General features: G+C 40.2%; 2 protein-coding genes across 7 annotated transcripts in view; both read left to right on the top strand.

Moving 5' to 3' along the window:
* The window catches only part of PGAP4 (post-GPI attachment to proteins GalNAc transferase 4), a 48,798-nt gene extending 30,384 nt beyond the window's left edge, over positions 1–18,414 (top strand). For 2 of the 5 annotated variants that reach the window (XR_009738190.1, XR_009738189.1), the window contains 3 exons: positions 2,891–4,572; positions 9,181–9,346; positions 10,247–18,414. Coding sequence is in view for 2 of the 5 variants with exons in the window: in XM_061426375.1 (XP_061282359.1) it covers positions 2,967–4,178 (1,212 nt within the window). In the remaining 3 variants the exon portion in view is untranslated. Of the gene's footprint in view, positions 1–2,890; positions 6,854–9,180; positions 9,347–10,246 lie in introns of those variants that run through there. The other 3 variants (XM_061426375.1, XM_061426374.1, XR_009738191.1) reach the window with 2 other exon arrangements.
* The window catches only part of ALDOB (aldolase, fructose-bisphosphate B), an 88,834-nt gene that overhangs the window by 30,380 nt on the left and 33,545 nt on the right, over positions 1–24,909 (top strand). The gene's annotated exons all lie outside the window — the stretch shown is intronic.

Here is a 24,909-nt window from a genome sequence, read left to right as displayed (position 1 = left end):
AACATAATAAAAGCTATATATGACAAACCCACAGCAAACATTATCCTCAATGGTGAAAAATTGAAAGCATTTCCTCTAAAGGGAACAAGACAAGGGTGCCCACTTTCACCATTACTATTCAACATAGTTTTGGAAGTTTTGGCCACAGCAATCAGAGCAGAAAAAGAAATAAAAGGAATCCAAATTGGAAAAGAAGAAGTAAAACTCTCACTATTTGCAGATGACATGATCCTCTACATAGAAAACCCTAAAGACTCCACCAGAAAATTACTGGAACTAATCAATGATTATAGTAAAGTTGCAGGATATAAAATCAACACACAGAAATCCCTTGCATTCCTATACACTAATAATGAGAAAACAGAAAGAGAAATTAAGGAAACAATTCCATTCACCATTGCAACGGAAAGAATAAAATACTTAGGAATATATCTACCTAAAGAAACTAAAGACCTATATATAGAAAACTATAAAACACTGGTGAAAGAAATCAAAGAGGACACTAATAGATGGAGAAATATACCATGTTCATGGATTGGAAGAATCAATATAGTGAAAATGAGTATACTACCCAAAGCAATTTATAGATTCAATGCAATCCCTATCAAGCTACCAACAGTATTCTTCACAGAGCTAGAACAAATAATTTCACAATTTGTATGGAAATACAAAAAACCTCGAATAGCCAAAGCGATCTTGAGAAAGAAAAATGGAACTGGAGGAATCAACCTACCTGACTTCAGGCTCTACTACAAAGCCACAGTTATCAAGACAGTATGGTACTGGCACAAAGACAGAAATATAGATCAATGGAACAAAATAGAAAGCCCAGAGATAAATCCACGCACATATGGACACCTTATCTTTGACAAAGGAGGCAAGAATATACAATGGATTAAAGACAATCTCTTTAACAAGTGGTGCTGGGAAATCTGGTCAACCACTTGTAAAAGAATGAAACTAGAACACTTTCTAACACCATATACAAAAATAAACTCAAAATGGATTAAAGATCTCAACGTAAGACCAGAAACTATAAAACTCCTAGAGGAGAACATAGGCAAAACACTCTCTGACATACATCACAGCAGGATCCTCTATGACCCACCTCCCAGAATATTGGAAATAAAAGCAAAAATAAACAAATGGGGCCTAATTAAACTTAAAAGCTTCTGCACATCAAAGGAAACTATTAGCAAGGTGAAAAGACAGCCTTCAGAATGGGAGAAAATAATAGCAAATGAAGCAACCGACAAACAACTAATCTCAAAAATATACAAGCAACTCCTACAGCTCAACTCCAGAAAAATAAACGACCCAATCAAAAAATGGGCCAAAGATCTAAATAGACATTTCTCCAAAGAAGACATACAGATGGCTAACAAACACATGAAAAGATGCTCAACATCACTCATTATCAGAGAAATGCAAATCAAAACCACTATGAGATACCATTTCACACCAGTCAGAATGGCTGCGATCCAAAAGTCTACAAATAATAAATGCTGGAGAGGGTGTGGAGAAAAGGGAACCCTCTTACACTGTTGGTGGGAATGCAAACTAGTACAGCCACTATGGAGAACAGTGTGGAGATTCCTTAAAAAACTGGAAATAGAACTGCCTTATGATCCAGCAATCCCACTGCTGGGCATACACACTGAGGAAACCAGAAGGGAAAGAGACACGTGTACCCCAATGTTCATCGCAGCACTGTTTATAATAGCCAGGACATGGAAGCAACCTAGATGTCCATCAGCAGATGAATGGATAAGGAAGCTATGGTACATATACACAATGGAGTATTACTCAGCCATTAAAAAGAATACATTTGAATCAGTTCTAATGAGGTGGATGAAACTGGAGCCTATTATACAGAGTGAAGTAAGCCAGAAGGAAAAACACCAATACAGTATACTAACGCATATATATGGAATTTAGAAAGATGGTAACGATAACCCTGTATACGAGACAGCAAAAGAGACACTGATGTATAGAACAGTCTTATGGACTCTGTGGGAGAGGGAGAGGGTGGGAAGATTTGGGAGAATGGCATTGAAACATGTAAAATATCATGTATGAAACGAGATGCCAGTCCAGGTTCAATGCACGATACTGGATGCTTGGGGCTGGTGCACTGGGACGACCCAGAGGGATGGTATAGGGAGGGAGGAGGGAGGAGGGTTCAGGATGGGGAACACATGTATACCTGTGGTGGATTCATTTTGATATTTGGCAAAACTAATACAATTATGTAAAGTTTAAAAATAAAATAAAATTAATTAAAAATAAAATAAAATATAAAATGGAAGACCAATCAGGATTAAGTTAATATGAAATTCTGAGTTTAGTTACATAAAGTTAGGGAAAAAGGGATGGAAAATGTTGATAAAGACATTTCAGGGAATCCTAAATAGTCCCTTTCTTGTTTGGGACATACAAAAGAAGACAGAGCTTTTAGAAATTACTATGTACAGTCAGTCAACAAGTACTTGCAGTGTATTTACCTTGGAACTTACTCTAAATGACCCTTTGGGTCAAGCCTTGCTATTTTTGTGTTGGTTGGAAGAACCTGTGTCTGTGTAGCTGTTGAATTGAAATAACGATTTGACTAGCCTCTCTGGTGATTTTTCTGGCACACTATAAATCTTAACTAAGTGTCTGTAGGTGTGGAGATTTGGTTGAATGCACCAAGATTTCATTATTCATAGAAATGATCAAAGAACCCCAGAGATCACTAACAGATACAACCTAAGAAGAGAGTACTAGAGAAAACACTTGAGTCTCTAGCAGCAACACAGACTAGAATAAGAATTTCTGGTTTGATATGTGCTGAGTTCCATCCCTGGAGTTTTTTAAGCCCTGTACCATTCTTTACTTCTTCCCTCTTTAGGTTTGACTTGCACTGATTTTGGCCTACGGTCCAGGATGGTTTGTTCTCGGGACCAGACCTGACCAGAGTCGACCTCATGAGCACTTCAACCTCTCCAGCTGCCATGCTCCTCCGGAGGCTGAGGCGGCTCTCTTGGGGCAGCACCGCTGTCCAGCTCTTCATCTTAACAGTGGTGACCTTTGGTCTGCTGGCCCCGCTGGCCTGTCACCGGCTTCTGCACTCTTACTTCTACCTTCGCCACTGGCATCTGAACCAAATGAGCCAAGAGTTCCTGCAGCAGAGCTTGAAAGAAGGTGAAGCTGCCCTGCACTACTTTGAGGAGCTGCCCTCTGCCAACGGCTCGGTGCCCATCGTCTGGCAGGCCACGCCGCGGCCCTGGCTGGTGATCACCATCATCACTGTGGACAGGCAGCCTGGCTTCCACTACGTCCTGCAGGTGGTGTCCCAGTTCCACCGGCTCCTTCAACAGTGTGGCCCCCAATGTGAGGGGCACCAACTCTTCCTGTGCAACGTGGAGCGGAGCGTGAGCCATTTTGATGCCAAGCTGCTGTCCAAGTACGTCCCTGTGGCCAACCGCTATGAGGGCACCGAGGATGACTATGGCGATGACCCTTCCACCAACTCGTTTGAGAAGGAGAAGCAGGACTACGTCTATTGTCTGGAATCCTCCCTGCAGACCTACAACCCAGACTATGTCCTGATGGTGGAAGATGATGCCGTCCCAGAGGAGCAGATCTTTCCAGTCCTGGAGCACCTTCTGCGGGCTCGCTTCTCTGAGCCCCACCTCCAAGATGCCCTCTATTTGAAGCTCTATCACCCCGAGAGGCTCCAGCACTACATCAACCCGGAGCCCATGCGTATCCTGGAGTGGCTCGGTGTCGGCATGTTGCTGGGGCCCTTACTAACCTGGATATACATGCGGTTTGCCAGCCGCCCGGGGTTTAGCTGGCCCGTCATGCTCTTCTTCTCCCTGTACAGCATGGGTCTGGTGGAGCTGGTGGGCCGCCACTACTTCCTGGAGCTGCGGCGGCTGAGTCCTTCCCTGTACAGCGTGGTCCCCGCTTCACAGTGTTGCACCCCTGCCATGCTCTTCCCTGCCCCTGCGGCCCGCCGGACCCTCACCTACCTGTCCCAGGTTTACTGCCACAAGGGCTTCGGCAAGGACATGGCACTGTACTCACTGTTGAGGGCCAAGGGGGAACGGGCCTACGTGGTGGAGCCCAATCTCGTGAAACACATCGGACTCTTCTCCAGCCTTCGGTACAACTTTCACCCCAGTCTGCTCTAGCCTGCCAAGAAATGCCTTTCTGAAACTGGCCACTTCTTGGAGATTCAACTATTGAGCTCTTTATTTGGATCTGGTTGCTTGCAGATAATTCATTGTTTTAAGGTTGCCAGGGATATAGGCACTGGGATGGCTGGGATTAAATATAAGTCAAGAATGTTGGCTTTAGTAACTCTCAGGCAAAGGCAGGCTGTTCACTGTGGGCCCAGACCTCTCGCCCTCCACACAGCCACATTGCCTCATGCAGTCTGACCCACTGAATGATGGACATTTAAATACCACTTATATTCTCCTGTTTCTCATTCTGCTTCGTGACAGAGTTTGTGACTGCCAAAATTATTGTGCACAGTGGTTCCACTGGTTTAGGATTTTAAAGGTAGAATATGAATGATAAAAGGTGAGATTCTCTTATAATGACTTGTTCTCACTGGGAATAAGAATGGATATATATTTAGGATATATATCCCAAGACGCAGGACCATAGATTCTATTTATTTCCTTGCTATGACATAATAAAAGCTGCATAGTGCCTGCCATCTTGGAGGCTGGTGAGCTGGCTACTGTTACCTGGCATTTTCTTTTCCACACATCTGTAGTGCACTGATAATCAACTTTGACTGTGAAAACTTTAAGGCACAGCAAGATCTAAAAGCACTTTCTGGATCATCAAGTCAGATTGCTTATGTTTAGTTTTCAATTTAATATTGAAGATTTCTATCGTATTCTGATTCTTTGAAAGTTGGACTTTGCAGAATGATGTAGAATGGCTGAGCTCTTTACTAATGGCATATCCTTTCCCCCAACTTTGCTGGCTAATCATTCACCCTCATTCATTTTCTTCTATAGCATGATGTTACAGAAGAAAAAGTAGGGACTGAAGTCAGAAGACCTGAATTTTTATATCAAATCTCTGTCGTGTCTTAGTGGTGTGAACTTGGGCAAGTTATAAGCACTCTGAGCCTCAGTTTTCTCACCTGTAAAATGGGGACAGTGATATCTTCCCTTTTAAGTTGCCTTGGAGATTAAATGACAGAATATGTGTAAAACACTAGCAAGTGCTTATCTCATAAAGGGCATTTGATGAATATTAGCTCTTTTCTCTCCTATATTAAGCATATAAAACTCAAGTGTATTTTGGATAAAGATATTAGTGATATTATTTAAAGTATGAAATGGGGTATAGGGCTGACACCTATGGAGCAGCTGTTCCTGACCAAACACTACTAGAATAAAGGTTGACTTTTCCTTGTTACTGCAGAAGGATATACAGGTCAGTTTCATCTAGCCCCACCTCCAACCAAGCCCAAAATAAGACTTGTTCATTCAAACTGGAAATGATCTAAGACTCCGGTTGAGCCTACTCCAAGACTAGCATCTGAAAATTACTTTTCTCAAAAGTTACAAATAAATGTCATTTGACAGTACTTATCAAACCAGTGGCCAAAGAGTCCTTATGGCGGTGGAGGATTATATTAGAGTTCAAGCAGCTCTCTGCTTTGTTTCAGTGCCACGTCTTCTGTTTGCTTTAAGTTTTCACAGTGAGCTCCTGTCTTGGAATCTGCTTGAGAACATTGAGGGAGTAACAGGGCTTCATCACCATACTTTACAGATGAACAAAGAGGCTCACAGATGTTAAAGAACTTCTTCAGGTTCACACAGCTGAACAGCAGCAGAGAGCACTGGAATGTAGTAGCTTTTCTGACTTCAAGCCCCTGTACTTTTCTCTCAACCACAATCATTTTATAAATATCTATGTAGTCAAATTCTCTTTTGTGAAATCTGTAACCTGGACAAAATAATGTCTTTGTAAGCTAAGATGGTAAAAACTCACTGTGGTGTTGCTCTTGGGGAACAAACAGGTGTCCGTGTGTGTTGTGTTGTTATAGTAAGCTGTTATGTATCCCCCAGGAATGTCCAAAGTGACCAGAGCTGCTAGGTGACTTACTGAGATGCTCAGATTCCATCCTTTCACCCCCACCCCAACCCCAGTAACAGGTTCAGCCCCATGTCTGAGAACAGAACCACCCCCAACCTAGAACTAATTTGAGTTTGTTGCATTAAGATTAGATCTCCTGGTGGAAAGTTTGTGTCCAATGACAGAACATTTAAGCTAGCTAATCCCTAGATCAGAATCTTTGCTGGTTTTCATTTCTGCTCTTTCTAACTCCATTGTCTACTGCACACAGACATCCCTTCCTGTGACTCCTTCCTTCTCAATGGCTGAGGTCATCTTTGTCGTGTCTTATTTTTCTACCTACACACTAAGACATCTTCCCACATTGATCTTAACTAGAATCTGCCATCCTTGGACATTTTCTGCAGAAGCAACAATCCTACCCACCTTTATCCCTACCCACTTTCTAGATCACCCTTCCTTTTGTCTCTCATTCCTAGAGTCCAAATTGTGCATGTTATCTTGGATTAGGACTGCTGGCAGCTTTACACCAAAGCTGAGGTCTCTCGTTTAATCCTAAGCAGGGGGCTAGGGAGAAACTCAAGTCCCCTTCCAGCATCAAGGGACATAATCTACCAGAAGGGTGAAGGTCTCTAATAGTCCTGTATACTTTTCAGAATTTAAATTATTGTCAGGTCTAAGAAGCTCCCTATTGTGACTGAGTGTATTTGCATAGACTTATCAGTTCAAATAAATGAACCATTTCACTGAGGCATCCTAAGAAGCCTTGGTTTTCTCTCATTTCTATAGCTGGATTTTTCTGATATGGTGAATAGGATCAAAACCACCCACACGCTCACACTATTGTGGAGTCCCAAGGTAACCATTCAAAAGTATGGATTGTTTGCTTAAAAATTCATAACTGATTTTCTTATATTTCTTAAATGGAAACATTTGAATTGTGTGTGTGTGTTTTTCTACTGTCATAATTTTTAAAAAGTGTTGAGAATACTACAGTGCAACTAGAGAATACAAGTAGGATGAATATAATGATAGGATTAATTTAATTTACCTTGGATACAGTCCTCATTTGAGGGAATTTATTTAATTGGTAACTTAATTTGTGTAAAGAGACATTCTAATTGGATTTGATTACTGTGGGATTTTTATATATACTATGATGCATTTTGAATTACAGTGACATGATACAAAACTGGGTAATTTTAAAGTCACACGAACCATTTGGATATTTTTATCCCAAGCACATGAATTTGCTGAGAAATGTTCATTAGCTGACAATTTTTTTTTTTAGGTTGGATTACCTTTGGGACTATGTCAAAGATGATTGGAGATGTAATTTTAAAGTACTTAATATAACTGCAATGGAGATGCGCTATGGCTTCCAGTAGTCAGATTACAGCATTGTTGTGAGTCATCAGCAATGAATGGGGAGTTCTGCTTTAAAATTTAACAGATTTTCTTTTTTTTCCTAAAAAACCTTTTGATTCTGTATTAGGTTATAGCCGATTAAAAATGTTGTGATAGTTTCAGATGAATAAGGAAGGTATTCAGGCATACATATGCGTGTATCCATTCTCTCCCAAACTCCCCTCCCATCCAGGCTAGCCCATAACATTGAGCAGAATTCCCTGTGCTATACAGTAGGTCCTTGTTGGTTATCCATTCTAAATATAGCAGTGTGTACATGATCATCCCAAAATAATTAGGGATGATAATTATTCCTAATTATTCCTAATTATTTATTAGGAATAATTATTCCTTCCCTGCATGGCAACCATAAAAAAAATTAACAAATTTTCATGATCTTTTCCCTAATGACCTATGCAGAAATATAGATGAGTGATTTTTTTTTAAGTATTATGTTAACAAATTGGGGGTAAAACCAGATGAAAATCCAAAGGCAAATGATTAATTTATCAAAAAGAAGGACAGATGGCATACTTATGTAGGAACTGGGTAGCTCAGAGAGATGGGTGAAGTAGACAAGGATGTAGAGTGAAGCAGAGGGTCTCACATTTGTCATCGGTTGTGTGTCCCAGACTCCTTTACGTAATAAATCCTCTATGTCCACCCCACTGTCGTGAAATGCTTATAGGGCTAGCCTATGGAGAATACAAAGGAACAAAATAATGGATAGTGTTCTGGATAAATAATTCATCCCTTTGCTAGGACCTGGCTTCCTATCACACTAAGAATAAAATACTACAAACCCCTACATTACTTTCCAGGCCAGATGTGACCTGTCCCTGCAAAACTTCATGTCTTGCCATTTCCATGCTCTTTCTCCAAGCTATAGTCACACCTGCTCTCTTTCACTTCTTTGGACTTGTTACATTGGTTCTTACCACAGAGGGACTTTGCACTGCCATTTTCTGTATCTGGAATGCTTGTCTCTTAGCTGAATCTTTCCTGTATACAGATCTCAATTAAAATTTAACCCCTCCTCCCCCAACAGACTTTTCATCCCATCTAAAGCATTCTTATCCCTTCCCAACCCCCAGGTCATCTATCACTTTATGCAGTTTGATTCCCTTTGAAGCTCTTATTACCTGAAATTTATTATTTTGTCTTTTTTTCCCCCTCCATCCTCCCCACCCCCCTACAGAATATAAGTGCCACAATATCAGGAGTCTTCTAGGTTTCATTCATTGCTCTATCCCTTGAACCTGGAACAATACCTAACACATAGTAGGAAATGAATGAGAGAGAGAGAAATGGGGGTAGTGGGGGAAGGAAGGAAGGGAGGAAAAGAGTAAAGGGATCCACAGTGGAAATGCATACAGAAAAGAAGAATACTGAAAGGAAGAGAAATGGGACTAAGGAAGAAAATTAGGGAGGAGCAAAGAGGATCCAGGTAGTGAGGACTGGTTGCGATGTACAATTTTGACTCCTGAAAAAATTTTCTACTTGCATTCCAGGCAAAGAGAATGGCAAATGCAAAAAGGAACTTTCTACAGCACCACATAGCTACTTTTTCCTTTGTTGTTATTAGAGTTTTAGTTTCAGTGTGTGTGTTGGGGGTCATGTGTGTTTGGAGGGGGATCCTCCCTACGTGTTATTCTTAGGGGAGGGATGGGTTTTCTCTTTCAGGTTTCAACTGCTGCATCTTCCTGGTATTACCAGTGGGAATCATCTAGACGTGCATACCACCCATGGTGGCTCTACAACCTATTCTAGGACTTATAGGCAAGAGGCTGGAAAGAGAATGAAGGAAAGATCACCACCAGTGCCAGTGAACTCTTCTCAAGTTCTTTCAGTAAGTGGTGAGATGGTTTAAGTCAACCATGTAGCTCTGCATGATAGGGGTGGGCTTTGGCAAAGCATTATATGACTTAACACAAGCCAAGTATAGAGAGGTAAACTTTCCCTAGAGGCTTGATAGGAGGAGCAGGAAACTTTAAGGATCATTTTTTCCGGTACACAACTTGGGTGTTTTTTATGTTTTGTTAGTGTAGCTTTGTTTAAATCTGAACAAGTTGAGTCCTCTGCAAAATTCGTGCACTGGCAACATGTTAGACAAAGAATTTTGTCTAACCTCTATTTGCTTTTATCTAGAAAAAAATGTAAACCCTGGCACTGTTGTGATTGGGAGACCTGAAACAGAAGTCAACAAGTTGCGTGTAGATTGCTTTCCAGCAACATGTTTGGACAGTTACTCTTGTCTTTTACCAAACCCCTGTCCAGCCGCAATACGTACACAACCAGAAGCCATAACCAGCAAAAGCAGCTTGGCTTCTGTCTAGCTCCCCCTCCAGAGAGGTTTGCGATAAAGGAGCAGTAGGATTACATCTTCTTCCTGTAACGTACACATGGAATACTCTCCCTCTTTTGAACAAGAAAAGGAAAGAGCAACCATATTTTAAAAGATACTAAACAATGGTATGTATCTTCACATTCAAAATTGTAGTTCATGTATTATTATATAAGGAGCTATGCCAAACAAATTAATCATAAGTAAATCTAAATTTAGCTGTTTATCCCCAACTTAATAAATGCCTAAATCATATTAGCAGTATTCAGTTGACTCAAGCTTTTTTTCTTTTTCAGTCTAGCTGAACTATTAGCATAAATGCCCCAATCTGCAGAAACACAGTGGTGAATCTGAAAGAGAAAAGGCTTTGAAGAGGTTAGAATCATGTTTTTTTTTTTTTTTCAGATGCCTGTTCAGTTCAATTCAGTCACTCAGTTGTATCCAACTCTTTGCAACCCCATGGACTGCAGCACGCCAGGCTCCCCTGTCCATCACCAACTCCCAGAGCCTTCTCAAACTCATGTCCATCACATCGGTGATACCATCCAACCGTCTCATCCTCTGTCATCCCCTTCTCTTGCCTTCAATCATTCCCAGCATCAGTGTCTTTTCCATTGAGTTGGTTCTTCGAATCAAATGGCCAAAGTATTGGAGTTTCAGCTTCAGCATCAGTCCTTCCAATGAATATTCAGGACTGACTTCCTTTAGGATGGACTGGTTGGATCTCCTTGAAGTCCAGGGGACTCTCAAGAGTCTTCTCCAACACCACAGTTCAAAAACATCAATTCTTCAGTGTTCAGCTTTCTTTACAGTCCAGCTCTCACATCCATACCTGACTACTGGAAAAACCATAGCTTTGACTACACAGACCTTTGTTGGTAAAGTAATGTCTCTGCTTTTTAATATGCTGTCTAGGTTGGTCATAACTTTTTTTCCAAAGAATAAGGTCTTTTAATTTTATGGCTGCAGTCACCATCTGCAGGATTTTGGAGCCCAAAAAAATAGTCTCTCACCATTTCCGTTGTTTCCCCATCTATTTGCCGTGAAGTGATGGAACTGGATGCCATTAGTTTTGTGAATGTTGAGTTTTAAGCCAACTTTTTCACTCTTCTTTTTCACTTTCATCCAGAGGCTCTTTAGTTCTTCTTCACTTTCTTCCATAAGGGTGGTGTCATCTGCATGTCTGAGGTTATTGATATTTCTCCAGGCAATCTTGATTCCAGATACCAGTTAACACCAGCCAATGGAAGACAAGAACTGTTTCAGCCAAATGAACCCCTTATTGTCACACTTAAACATTAGTCCTCACACTAAGGTAGACACATTAAATTCTGAATGGTGTCTGAGGAGCCCTTTAACACAAGAAATTTTGTTTTTTAAAAGACACCAAGTCTCATATATTAATTTGCACTTATTGAGTGCCTACAGGGTGACAGGGACTATGCCTAGTGCTAGAGACCCAACGATGAGTGAGTAAGACAGCTTTCTTCTTTTCAGGACCTTGGCATCCAAGGGAGCAGCTAGTATAGTAAGGTGAGTCTGGGATGGTGGGGTTATAGGATACTGTCTATAAATCACCCCAAAACGCCAGAGGTCTAAGTTACTCCAACTTCCTCAGCTCTTCTGCAACCACTTTTGCTGAGCACAACGTGATCCACCGAATAAGTCTCCAACTAACAAAGGAAATGTTTTACATAAACATTTATTTACAGAAAAAAATGAGAGGTGTGGGTGAAGGGAATTGGCTTGTCCCAGCTAAGAAGAATTTAAGGAGGGTGAGTTGACTCTTGGAGAAGGTGCTGTGGGGATAAGATATGTATCTTTTGATGTAAGAGGAAGATTCAGAAAATTATCCTTCAAGGGTTATTTCTTTTTCTTTCATTTCTAGGAAAACAAGTCTCTTGATATCCTATTTTCTAATCCAAATTCATGTGAGGTCTTTTTTCTGAAACCGAATAAAATTGACTTCCAAAGAAAGAACTGTGCTTGCCCAGAGGTGACACACCTTCTTGGCAGCAACTTGCCCTTACCTCAAAAAAGAATCAAGGAAACATCTCATTCCAGGGACTTCCCCAGCACTCTGTGCTTTCACTGCAGTGGGCATGAGTTCCAACACTGGTCAGGAACTAAGATTCCCATGTCATGCAGCCAAAAAAAGAGAAAGAAAACCTCACAACCTCACCCCAAATGTTTTACTATCTCACCTTGGTGACCAAAGCTTGTTGATCCTCACATAAAGAGGACTCTGAGGGTCACAACTGTCATTAGTCTCTCAAGGTGAAAACCAACATTGCCTTGCCAAGGCTTGTAGCCTTTGGGTCTCTTTTGCAAAGTCTGTTCTTTCCAATGCTTATATTCTCCACAGCTAACTGCACGTTAGATCCAGTCTCCTAGAGCTTTCTGCCCTCATAGGTGGGTGACTTCCTCACCCACCAGAAGAGAGTAAGCGCCCTTCTTTCAACTATGAAGAATATTTGACTGAGGGCCAAACATTTCTTCTGCTTGTCCTCATTAAAACTAATTTCTGTCGATTCACATTGAAACAATATTGACCAAAGTTGTCGATCCAGCTGTAAGGCTGCTGATCAAAGTGCTCTTCCACAAACAATGGGATATTTGTTAACTCACAGTCATGGTTCATAACTCTTCAGCAACTCTAATCCTTACCTCCAAGGATTCCCCCGTATGAATAAACAAAGCAGGATAACAAAACAATAAGAGAAAGACCTGAGTTTTCAGCAAATGTAATTCCTAGTTAGAAAGCATCCACTAGTAATTTCTAGTCACTTGACAATAAGTTTGGTTTGCAAATGAAAATTCTGATTTTATTTGCCAAAGATCAGACACCTCAAATGAACTGGAAAAATGCTATTATCACTCTACTTCTCTGAAAAAGATGTTTGGGATGCTTTCTGGGAGACCGAGCTTCGATCCTTGGGTCAGGAAGATCCCCTGGAGAAGGAAATGGCAACCCACTCCAATATTCTTGCCTGGAAAATCCCATAGGTGGAAGAATCTGGCAGGCTACAGTCGATGGGGTTCAACAGGCTCAACAAGGCTGAGCCACTTCACTTTCACTTTCTTTAACTTAGGTCTGGAAATTGTGTTGTGAATTTTGCAGGTTGGTTTCAGCTTGGGATGGTTGTAGCATTAGGATGCATTCAGCAGCAAATAACAGAATCCAGTCTCCCAGGGCCTTCCTTAAGCAATGCTGCTGCTGCTAAGACACTTCAGTCGTGTCCGACTCTGTGCGACCCCATAGACAGCAGCCCACCAGGCTTCCCCGTCCCTGGGATTCTCCAGGCAAGAATACTGGAGTGGGTTGCCATTTCCTTCTCCAATGCATGAAAGTGAAAAGTGAAAGTGAAGTCGCTCAGTCGTGTCTGACTCTTAGCGACCCCATGGACTGCAGCCTACCAGGCTCCTCCTTCCATGGGATTTTCCAGGCAAAAGTAGTGATGTTAAATTTTCTCACCTAAGAAGTCAGTCAGCAGTGCAATGATGTCATTAAGGACCCAGACTCTCCTCTGTCTTGTTCTGCCACCTTTTGCCACTTTATGGCTATTGCAGCTTCTAAGATCAAGTCCACATTCAAAGCAGAAAGGAAAGGCTGAGGTAAAATGCTTTCTTCATGTGAATTTCTGTGGGTGTTTTTTTTTTTTTTCCCTGGGAAGAACAATTACAGGAAGTCTCCCAACTGACCTCTCCTTTTGTTTCATCTGCCAGTATGGGCCATAGGCACATTCCTAGACCAATCAGAGGCAAAGGGAAATAAATCGGAAAAGCCCAACCACAATTTATTCCCTTGTGGTTTGTGTGAGGCCCTGTCTTTCCTGACCTGAAGGGTTCTACTCACCATCCAAATAAGAAGAGATCTTTGACAGCAAGGAAGTAGATCTATATGGATAGCTCATAGGCAAAATGTGAACAGTGACCCTGGGGGGAAGTAATCAAAGTGTTTAGTATTCTTCCTGATCGTGCCACTTTATATGGTATTTAGAAATCAAAGCAACATGTAGATTTATTTAGATTAGATTTATTTAACTGTATAATCATATGGTTAGGTCATAGGAACCTTTCAAAAATATAGTGCTACAGGATTAATTATAGGATTAATTAGTTAAAGGCATTACAGGCTTGGAGAAGCTTCTCCAATTCCTAGAGGCCCATAAGATTGCATTTTCTTCCTGAGCAACTGTGCATGAAACATCATGGAAACAATAAGATTGTTGTTGCTACTTTCAAAGAAGTATAGATAGTTAAACTCAAATTGGATATGGGGATTAGCCATTGACTACTGAAAACTACGCTTTCAATCTGTTGTTGAACTGTCCTGAAATTATTGATTTAGGGCACATGAAGAGCTTTGAATTTTTTTCAAGATTCACAATTTTGTAAAGTGGTCTCATGAATTTTAATGCACAATACAGACCATGCTGTAAATTTCTGAAGCCTTCTTTGGCGTGCAAACCTTAATACATCTGCATTCGAAATGTTTTCCTGTTTGTACTCAGATTCAAGAGAAAACAATGAAATTGAAATCACATTATGTTTACCAAGAGAGTTCATTATCCTTGAAAGTTTGGAGGTAAGTCCAACATGAATCCTAGGAGGATCCCAAAGTTTCTAGTGATGTGAACAATGTTTGGGAGTTTACTCTTCAAGGAAGAAGGACAAAGATAAGAATGCAGTCAGCTCTACCAGCTAGAACTGGAATTGCAAACCCTCTCCAACACAAGATATCCCACAACTCAGTCAATTAATACCTAGAGACACCAGGTCTCACCTAGTGACACTAATGTAGTCATTTAATATCAAATAATGCATATTTTCCTTTGTTGACACACTCTTCTCTACCCCTCAAAAATCTCATTCAAATATTTCTGGGAATCTCCAAGGAGAAAGCTTACAACTATGTGTTCTCAAAGAAGTTTGCTAACCACAGTCATCACAGATCATCTGTCTGGTCTTTCCTCTCCTATTCTGGCTCCACAAAGTAACTCTAAAGGGCATCTCTCTTGTCCCTGCTCATGATAACCATTTCGGGAACATCAGTACCTGTGCTAAGGTTACTATTTCTTAGTGTTCAGCAAACTCTCAGTTTTCCAGGCGAGGCGAAACTGGCATAGCAAGGACAAAAGCCAACGTCTCAGTCAGTGGCTTGCGACGACAAGGGTTTTATTTCTCAATACCACAAAATCTAATAAAGATCTGGGCACCCTTCAGGGGAACTATTTCGCTTATAGAAACCTAGCAATTTAGACTGAGGACTCCACAGTCCTGTAGCTGCTCCATTAGGAGCAGGAAACCTCTCTGATCAACCAAGCAGGCTTACAGGGACACTCACCAGATAAAGGACTGAATGGTACTCACCAGGTGTTCTCTGCTGTAGACTGCATATGGCCTGAGCCACTCAGCTGCAAGAGGTCCAAAAAGTGCAGAGAAGTCTTCTATATCAATATATAAAAGGGAAGAGAACAGATTTTGGTGAATGTTGGGAATATCTGCTTTACAGGTCAGTGCTGGATTCTTGGAAAACATGGAAACAATGACCCTTCTCCAGTTCTATGCTGTTTTGTCACCTGATCCTCAAATCCGTACTTCTTATGCCCAGAGTCTCCAAAATTAGCTTATGAGTATCAGCTCCACTGTTTACCTCTAATTTCTCTTTCTACAGGAGCTTCAACAAGTCCACGATTGTGGGGGCAATGCTGTGAGATCTCTCATTCTAACTTTTTTTTCTTTTATGACAAATTCACATACATTCTCCCACCTTTTTCCCTAATCCTCCCTCAGACAGTGTTCAACTTGTTTGCTGCTGTATCATAATGTCCCAGCTTGGTGCCTAGAACTCAGAAATGTGTTGATGAGTGGATGGATGGATGGGTAGGTAGGTGGATAGCTGAATGATGATTTCTTCTCTACCCACAGATGAAGCTCAAAGGAGCCTGTTTCCATTTTCTTTTCTTTCCCCTCTATTTTTAAATTATTTTTTTATTTTATTTTGTATTGGTGTATAGTTGATTAACAATGTTGTGTTAGTTTCAGGTATACAGCAAAATGATTTGGTTATATATATATACATGTCTCTTTCCACTTTATTTATCCTGTCACCTTGACCCTCGTTGTAGTCCTTTTGTCTCAGGTACTATTGTGCTTTTCTTGGGCCCCACTTGGTTGGGGACTTTCTTGAGGATTAATTATAGAAATGTCAGTTACAGTTTAGGGGCTGAAATCCTACCACTCAAACCTCTTCAGGGATTCCTAATTGAGGAATATGCCCATGAGAACAATAACCAAATGGATAAAGTAACATTTTTTGGCCATGCTGCATGGCATGTGGGAACTTAGTTCCCTGACCAGGGATTGAGCCTGCACTCCCCTGCAGTGGAAGTGAAGAGTCTTAACCACCAGACCACCAGAAAAGTCCCAAAATAACCTTTATGACCTAATAGGCACCCAATTGTCTCCCAGTACAGAGATCTTTGTCAAGCCAAATCAGTTTATGCTGTTTAGGCCTAGAATCCTAAAGAAGCTTCCATCATTTCCATCACTCAGAGTTTGTGGAAAGGTCTGGAACAGACCAGGGGCAATTGATGCAGATCCCATGTGTAGAAGAGAGAATGGGCAGACTCTGCCCAATGTACTGAAATAAGGGACTGTAATTGCAGACGAGGGAACACCAGCTTAGAGACTCCATCCTCTTATTAAATGTGGTTTGGTAATTGCCCTGTACTTTGAGTATTTGTGGAATTCCTCCTCCCTCAGAAAGAAGCTAGTCAGAAGGATATACAGACAGTATGGGAGCAGCAAAAGTGCCCTCTTTCCTACAGGCCAAAGTGGAAACAGGAGGAGAGTTGGCTGAAAGTTGTCTATCTCCTCTTCCTCTCTTACATGACTAGCTCTTCTCTCCTGTTCACCGTGATTGTTATCTTCACTTCTGCCTCTGCCCAGGCCCTTCAATCCTTTACCCCTAGTCACACCCGTTACACTCCGTTACAAACTATATTCAGAACTGTAGTCTAGGTCAGTGTTCTCACCCTACCTGCTTGCTAGAGAGACAAGGTCAAACTCTAGACTTATTACTGTGCTTTTGTATGAAGTCACTTTTTTAAAAATACAAAACTTGCTAGATGTTAACACTGGCATATGGATAAACTTTCTTTTGCTTATACATGGGTTTCTGATCAAGTGGCCCATGGCTGAGAATTCTTGGCAGCCTTACCACAAAGGATAGCCTATAGCTAGTTTCCTCTGCTGAACTAGGCTTCCCATCTTCTTAACATATTTGCTATAAAGGAACAAAGGTTCATCCATAATAATGAAATAAAAAAAAAAAAACCCTTTGGGAGGCGAGGGGAAGGACTGCAAAGAGTTGACCACGATATAAATTTGGGGCACATGTGGGAGTAGAGACTGGATGGAGCAAAACCAATCTTGCCCTGCCTAGCCGATTCTTCTCAGTCTTTCCCACTGTCTCCCAATTCTATGCCATCATTTCCCCACTTACTTTCACTTCTGCCAGCTTGAATAAGTGTGAATCATCTCTGTGGATGCCATAAATATCAGCCCATTTGGATAGCTCTCTGTTAACATGGATCTTCTTTGTTTCTAACTAATAGTCCTGTTTATCTAACAGTTTTATCAACAAAATTTTAGAATAGACAGTATAAACTGCCTCAAAGCATTCTTATTATGGCAGAAACTTTATAAGGAGTGTAAAGCTTACAAGGAAAAAAAAAAAAAACTGAAACAGTTGAAAGATTTATAAGCAGTGACACAGATACTCCACCACAGAAGATGGCAAACACAACAAAGATGCTCAACATTATTAGTCATTGGATAAATACAAATTAAAACTACAATGAGATACTGTCATACACCCAATAGAATAGTTAAAAACATTTTTAATGACTACACCAACTGTTGGTGAGGACACAGAGCAACTAGACTCTCATACACTCATGTTGGGAAGATAAAATGCTACAGTCATTTTGAAGAACAAGTGGGAAGTTTCTTGAAAAGTTACATATACATACTATTTGATCAGATCTAGCCATTCCACTCCTAGGTATTCCAAGAAAAGTGAAAACATACATTTACTTTAAGACCTATACATGAATATTTATAGAGCTTTATTTTGCAGTGGTTAAAAATGGAAGCCACTCAGATGTCCATCAGCAGCGCATGGAATACTACTCAGCAATGAAAAGGATGGATATGGATGAATTTCAAAATAATTATGCTGAATGAAAGAAGCTAGGCCCCCCCAAAAATTGGTACATATTGAATGATGCCATTTATGTAAAACTTTAGAAAATGCAAACTAATCTCTATAGTGACAGGAAGCAAGTAAGTTTTGCCTGGAGATGGGGTGGGGCTTATAAAATTTAAAAAATAAACTTTCAGGGGTAATGTAAATATACGTTCAATATCTTGATTGCAGTGATGTTTTCATATGTGTGAAAACATAAGGGTGTAATAACATGTCAAGACATCAACTGTTATACTTTACAAATGTGAAGTTTATTATAAGCCAATTATATCTCAATAAAGTCGTTATTTTTAAAAGATTTGCTTAGTGCTTTGCACCAGCCAAAGATGAAAGAATTGGCTTGGCGTCTTTCCATTTGTTTCAGACTGCTCTCTAACGGTTCCTTTTACTGTAGGTCAGCAGGGAGGACGGGTGGATGTTCTGGGTTGCCTATCATCCCACTGCACTTTTATCTGTCTATATACAGTTTCAATGGACATGGATTTGAGCAAACTCCAGGAGAGAATGAAGGACAGGGGAGCATGGTGTGATGAAGTCCAGGGGGTTCCAAAGGGTCAGACACAACTTAGCAACTGAACAACAACTATATATAGTCTCTCTAAAGACTTATTTCAAAAAATGACCGGTTTAAAAAAAAAAAAAAAATGACCGGTTTAAAGGAAAAAAAATTTTTTTAAGTCTTTAGAATCTTCTGGATCATCTGATCTTTAATGCTAAAATATTTTATGAATCTAAAGTTCTATTAATGAGTTACATGAATATACTCTCTCTTTGATTTGAAGATGTCCTCAATTATAAAACTTCCCTGGTGACTCAGAGGTTAAAGTGTCTGCCTACAATGTGGGAGACCTGGGTTCAATCCCTGGGTCGGGAAGATCCTCTGGAGAAGGAAATGGCAACCCACTCCAGTACCCGTGCCTGGAAAATCCCATGGACAGAGGAGTGTGTTAGACTACAGTCTATGGGGTCTCAAAGAGTCGGACACGACTGAATGACTTCACTTTCACTTTCAATTATAAAACACTAAATATCTAGCTTTTAATGACTTTTTTAGGGGGAAAAAGTAAAATAAATATATTAAAAGTACACTTATTATAAGATTCACTCCAATTTCAAAAATATTAAAAGTATGACTTAGAGTACTCATTGTAGCACGTAGTCCCCAGATTGTAGGAAGGGATATTTTTGATAACTAAAAGTGTTTGCGTGAGTCAGGGTACAAAGTGAAACAAAAGAGACCCCAAAATGCAACAGCTTAAACTGGGTAGAAGTGTGTTTCAGTCTCAACATCCAGCAGGTAGGCCGTCCAGGTCTGACTATTCAATCTGTGCAGTTCCACAGAGCCCCATGTTCAGAAGGGCCCAGAGCTTGGTTTAATGGGCTGCTGTTACCATCTTGAAAGTCTTACTAATTTTATCTTTGAACCTGTGTTTTAAAAGTAAAGTCCAGTGCAACAATGGAACATGCAAGTGAGCAGAGGAATACACAATCCGTGTCTGCCATTCCTGCACTCCATTTGCATGTCATGTTGGCAGTGCTCCACGAACCCAGAATTCCAGTGGACCCACAGTGCATGGAAGTTTAGTGAAACTCAAAGTGAGTACAATATGTTATGTTGATGACTAAGAAAGGAAGTGAGGAAGGGGACTGGCAGTCCTGGGAGTCCTGGGAGGACATGCTCTCCATTTAAACTAGAACTTACTACTAATCCAGAAAGAAGATAATAATACTCTAAGAAACACAAACAACAAGGAATCTTTCCTTACTTGCGTTACTTCCATGTATTAACAAGTCACTTACCTTGAAAATGATAGCATAGAAAGAAAGGGAAAGTTTTTTTCCTTTCAGTCTTTCCTTACTCATCAATAACCTGAGGATAGAGTGTTGATAGAATATGTATGAAGAAGTGAAACAAAAACATTTAAATCAGTTTTGTGCAGCATTTATACTCTTCTGATAAGAATGAGGTATATATGCTTGAATGAATTACAAAATACAAATCATATAATTTTGGTGATTCTGCACATGAGTTAAATGTTCTTATATTTGCATTTATAAATGGACAGACATCGCACAATATAATGAATGGTAAAATTCATGTTAATGATCTAAGTTTTAAGTTTACTTAGCAGAAAACTATATAGCAAAAAAATGCGGGAAGAAAGAGCATGGAAAGATGAGAAAACTATAAATTTTACTATATTTAATGGCAATCCCCCCACCTTTTTTTTTGAACAAGAAGGCTTGAAGGTTCATTTTGCATTGGGCCCCACAAATTGTAGCTGGCCCTGCTGCTGTCTTCAACACATGACTTCCACTTGTGGGTTCAATTTGGCTGCTTCAGTGTCTTTCATCTTCCAGCCCATGAAGAGCTGGAGAAAGACCAGGAAAGTGAAGCACAATTCTTTCTTTCTTAACATTTATTTATTTATTTGGCTGGACTAGGTCTTAATTGAGGCATGCAGGATCTTTAGTTGCAGCATGGGAAAACTTAATTGCAGTATGTGGGATCTAGTTCCCTAACCAGGTATCAGACTTGAGCCCCCTGCATTGGGAATGTGGAATCTTAGCCACTGGACCACCCGGAAAGTCCTGGAAGCACAATTCTTTTATGGGCCTTCATCACTAAACTCAAATCCCATCAGCCAGAACTTAGTCATACAGCCACGTCTAGCTATGAGGCTGACTGGGAAATACCTTTAGCCAAGCAGCCTTTTACTCTGCTAATACTCTGTTATTTTAGAAGAAGGGGAAAATGGGTATTGGAAACAATGTGAAGTTGACCACAGTATTCATCCAGTTTGATTCTAGTATTTCCAGTTCTAGGAACTTATCTTAAGGAAATAACAGAAATGTATAAAAAAAACTTTTAAGTGTAAAATATTCACTGCATCTCTTTTTATAATTATGGCTAATAAACTAGAAACAACCCAGATTTCCAAAGCAGAAAAATTGGTTAAATAAATAAAGACATATCTATATTCTGGAAAATTAAACACCCATTATAATTGTGTTCTCAAAGAATATTCGGTGCTTTAGGAAAATGCTCAAGATGCAATGGTACATGAGAAAAGCAAAATGCACAACTCTCCAGATAATACTGGACTTCCCTGGTGGCTCAGACGGTAAAGCGTCTGTCTATAATGCGGGAGACCCGGGTTCGATCCCTGCATTGGGAAGATCCCCTGGAGAAGGAAATGGAAATACAGTCCAGTACTATTGCCTGGAAAATCCCATGGACAGAGGAGCCTGGTAGGCTACAGTCCATGGCATCACACAGATAATACTATTTAGAAGCACTTTTTCAGCTAGATGGATATGTTTGGGTTTATCATAGGGATTAAGGGAACAAGACTACAGACCTCACAGGGTAAATTTCTCCCAGCATATATTTGAACCACAACCCCTCAGGATCAGAAACTGGATTTTGTTTACAGACTCAGGACAGATTTGTCTCTCAGAATGAGACAGTTTAACCAGAATCATAAGATAAATACGTACATCAAGAAGGCAAGTTTATTCGCTTATGAGGACATATAATAATAACATGACATATATAGGCAACACCTTCCCCCAGTCTCATACTAAGTGTGAGTGCCCTTCCTACAGGCAATATATTACATCATTGTATTTGATGGTTCTACAGCATAACCAAGAAAATTTCAGTCCAATAATAAACTTGAACATTTATTCTTAAAGAACTCTCCAAGAGGATTTTTCGAGAAAACCAGCCAGACTGTGAAAACAACCACATTTTTCAGAGCACTCTATTCTGTAAAGAATTACTGAGAAACAGAGGCAAAAAGCCCCTATGTCCTCCAGCCATTTTCTAGAGTACTGTAGCTGGTGATCAAGAACAGAAGTTTTGACTTCTGTTTCCTGTGGGGAAGAAATGTGGGTGGGCACAAGGAATATTCCATGGACAGAAGAGCCTGGCAAGTTACAGTCCATGGAGTTGCAATGAGTTGGACACAGCTGAACAGCTGAGCACACACACTCAAGGGAAGGGGGACAGAGAAGTTTCTGTCTCCAGAAGTGTGTGGGAGAGCTTTGGAGGAGAGTGAAGATGGAGAGTTTGTGACAGTGACTCTAAAGCTCATGAAGTGAAGTGAAGTGAAGTGGTCGCTCAGTCGTGTCCGACTCTTTGCGACCCCATGGACTGTAGCCTACCAGGTTCCTCCGTCCATGGGATTCTCCAGGCAAGAGTACTGGAGCGGGTTGCCATTTCCTTCTCCAGGGGATCTTCCCAACCCAGGGATTGAACCCGGGTCTCCCACATCATGAGCAGACGCTTTAACCTCTGAGCCACCAGGGAAGTTCATGGGTATAAGATAAAAACAAAAGGATATTTAAAGAAGTGCCGCTGTAGTTATAAGCCTGATCTTCGTTAATGTCCCTTGAGAAACATGAATAAATTTGAATATTTTTAATAGTTTTTGGTTTTGTGACCTTGCTAGGACCCTGGAGCAATCCAGGGATACACAAGATACAAAAGTAATTAATGATTTTTAAATCTACACTATACCAACAGTAATAAATCATTTTTTAAAAAACATCAGACTTTGATAATAATTCAATATTTGCTTTTATTTTGAGAAAGGTTATATATATATATATCTCCATTGAAGAAAAATTCATAGTTACTCTTAAGATAGTTGTCTTCAAACTGTGCCCGTGTGTTTCCACAAATAATTTTCAGGAACTATGTACACTCTTGCACTTTATATTAACATACAATTTAAAGAGTTCCAAAGGATATAATATCCAATGCTTTAATATTGGCCACTGTTTTAAGTACATACAAAGGGTTCTAAAATACTATAATGATTAAATATTCATCATCATTCTTTAAAGCTTTCCAGGTGGCTCAGGTTGCTAAGAGTCAGACACGACTGAGCGACTTCACTTTCACTTTTCACTTTCATGCATTGGAGAAGGAAATGGCAACCCACTCCAGGGTTCTTGCCTGGAGAATCCCAGGGACGGGGAGCCTGGTGGGCTGCCGTCTATGGGGTCGCACAGAGTCGGACACGACTGAAGTGACTTAGCAGCAGCAGCAGCAGAGTGGTAAAGAATCTGTCTGCTAATGCAGGCGACACAAGAGATGGGTTCAGTCCGTGAGTGTGGAAGATCCCCTGGAGGAGGAAATGGCAAACCCCTCCAGATAATTCTTGCGTAGATAATTCTATGACAGAGGTGCCTGGCAGAATACAGTCCTTAGGAGCTGCAAAGAGTTGGACATCACTAAGCACTCATGCACATACACATCATTCTTTAAAGAAAAATACATGTAATTGTTCAGAACATGTTTATTGTCCTTTTTCCTCACAGAATTCTATCTAAATATAATTATATATATTTTTTAGGCTTGAAAGTCATATTGAGCACTACATCATACTTCTCTCTGCAACAAACTACTAAAACTTGCTAAACTTGCCTAGTTTTTTATAACCATAAGGCCCAATATTGTAGCCACTAGTCACATGTGGTTATTAAGCACTTAAAATGAGATTAGAGTAGCTAAGAAACTAAATTTTGAATTATATTTAAGTTTTAACATTTTAATTTATAAAGTTTTCTAACTTTCCCATAGAGACCTTACCTATTTGTTAGGTTTATTTCTATTTTATATTGTTTCATGCTTTTCAAAATTATTTTTGAAAGATATATTTTCTGTTTGTGATGTATTTGAAAAGATAGTTGATCTTTGTATACTGATTTTGTACCTAACGGCTTCCCAGGTGGCACTAGTGGTAAAAAATCTGCCTGCAAATCCAGGAGATGCAAGAGACACAGCTATGATCCCTGGGTTAGAAAGATCCCCTGGAGGAGGGCATAGCAACCCACTCCAGTGTTCGTGCCTGGAGAATTCCATGGGCAGAAGAGCCTGGCATGTTACAGTCCATGGGGCCACGAAGATTCAGGCACAACTGTGTGACTGAATACACACACACAACCTTTCTAACCTATGTTTAATCCTAATAATTATTCCATCAGGTAGATAACCTTATCACCTACAAATAATGAACAATTTTGTTTCTTCATTTCTAAACTTTATATTTTTTATTCTCTTTCTTGTCTTAAACCATTTATTTCATTGGCTAGGGCAATGTTGAACAGATGTGGTAATACTGGCTACCCTTGCTTTATTCCTTATCCTAAACAAAATGCTTCTAATATTTCACCATTAACTAGGATACAGGTTTTCCATAGATACTTTTATCAGATTAAAGACAGTTCCTTCTACTGATTAAAACCAGTTTTTTCTAACACCTTTTCACTATGAGATGATTACTTCCCCCCTGTAATCTGATAATGTGATTACTTATATCATTGTATCTTCTTATGATAAAGTACATTTGCACCCCTGTGATAAATCCATGTCATAGTAACTTTTATAAGTTACTGTATTCAACTAAGATATTCTTTAGAATTTTTCCATCTATGTTTTCGCTAAGGGCTTCCCAGGTGGTGCTAGTGGTAAAGAACATGCCTGCCAATGCAGGAGACTTAACAGACATCCGTTTAATCCCTGGGTGGGGAAGATTCCCTGGGGTAGGAAATGGCAACCCACCCAGTATTCTTGCTTGGGAAATTCTATGGAAAGAGGGGCCTAGTGGGCCACAGTCCATGGGGTCACAAAAAGTTGAACACAACTGAGCACGCACCCACACCACACCACCATAAGCTCACTAAAGAGACTGTCATTTTTCATACTATCTTTTTAGGTTTTACTTTCAGGCTCTTGTGAGTCTCATAAATAAGTTGGAAATGTCTACTTTTTCTGCAGTTT

The sequence above is a fragment of the Bos javanicus genome, chromosome 8 (genome assembly GCF_032452875.1).
Source record: "Bos javanicus breed banteng chromosome 8, ARS-OSU_banteng_1.0, whole genome shotgun sequence".
Lineage (NCBI taxonomy): Eukaryota > Metazoa > Chordata > Mammalia > Artiodactyla > Bovidae > Bos > Bos javanicus.
This window is presented reverse-complemented; position numbering and strand designations above follow the sequence as displayed.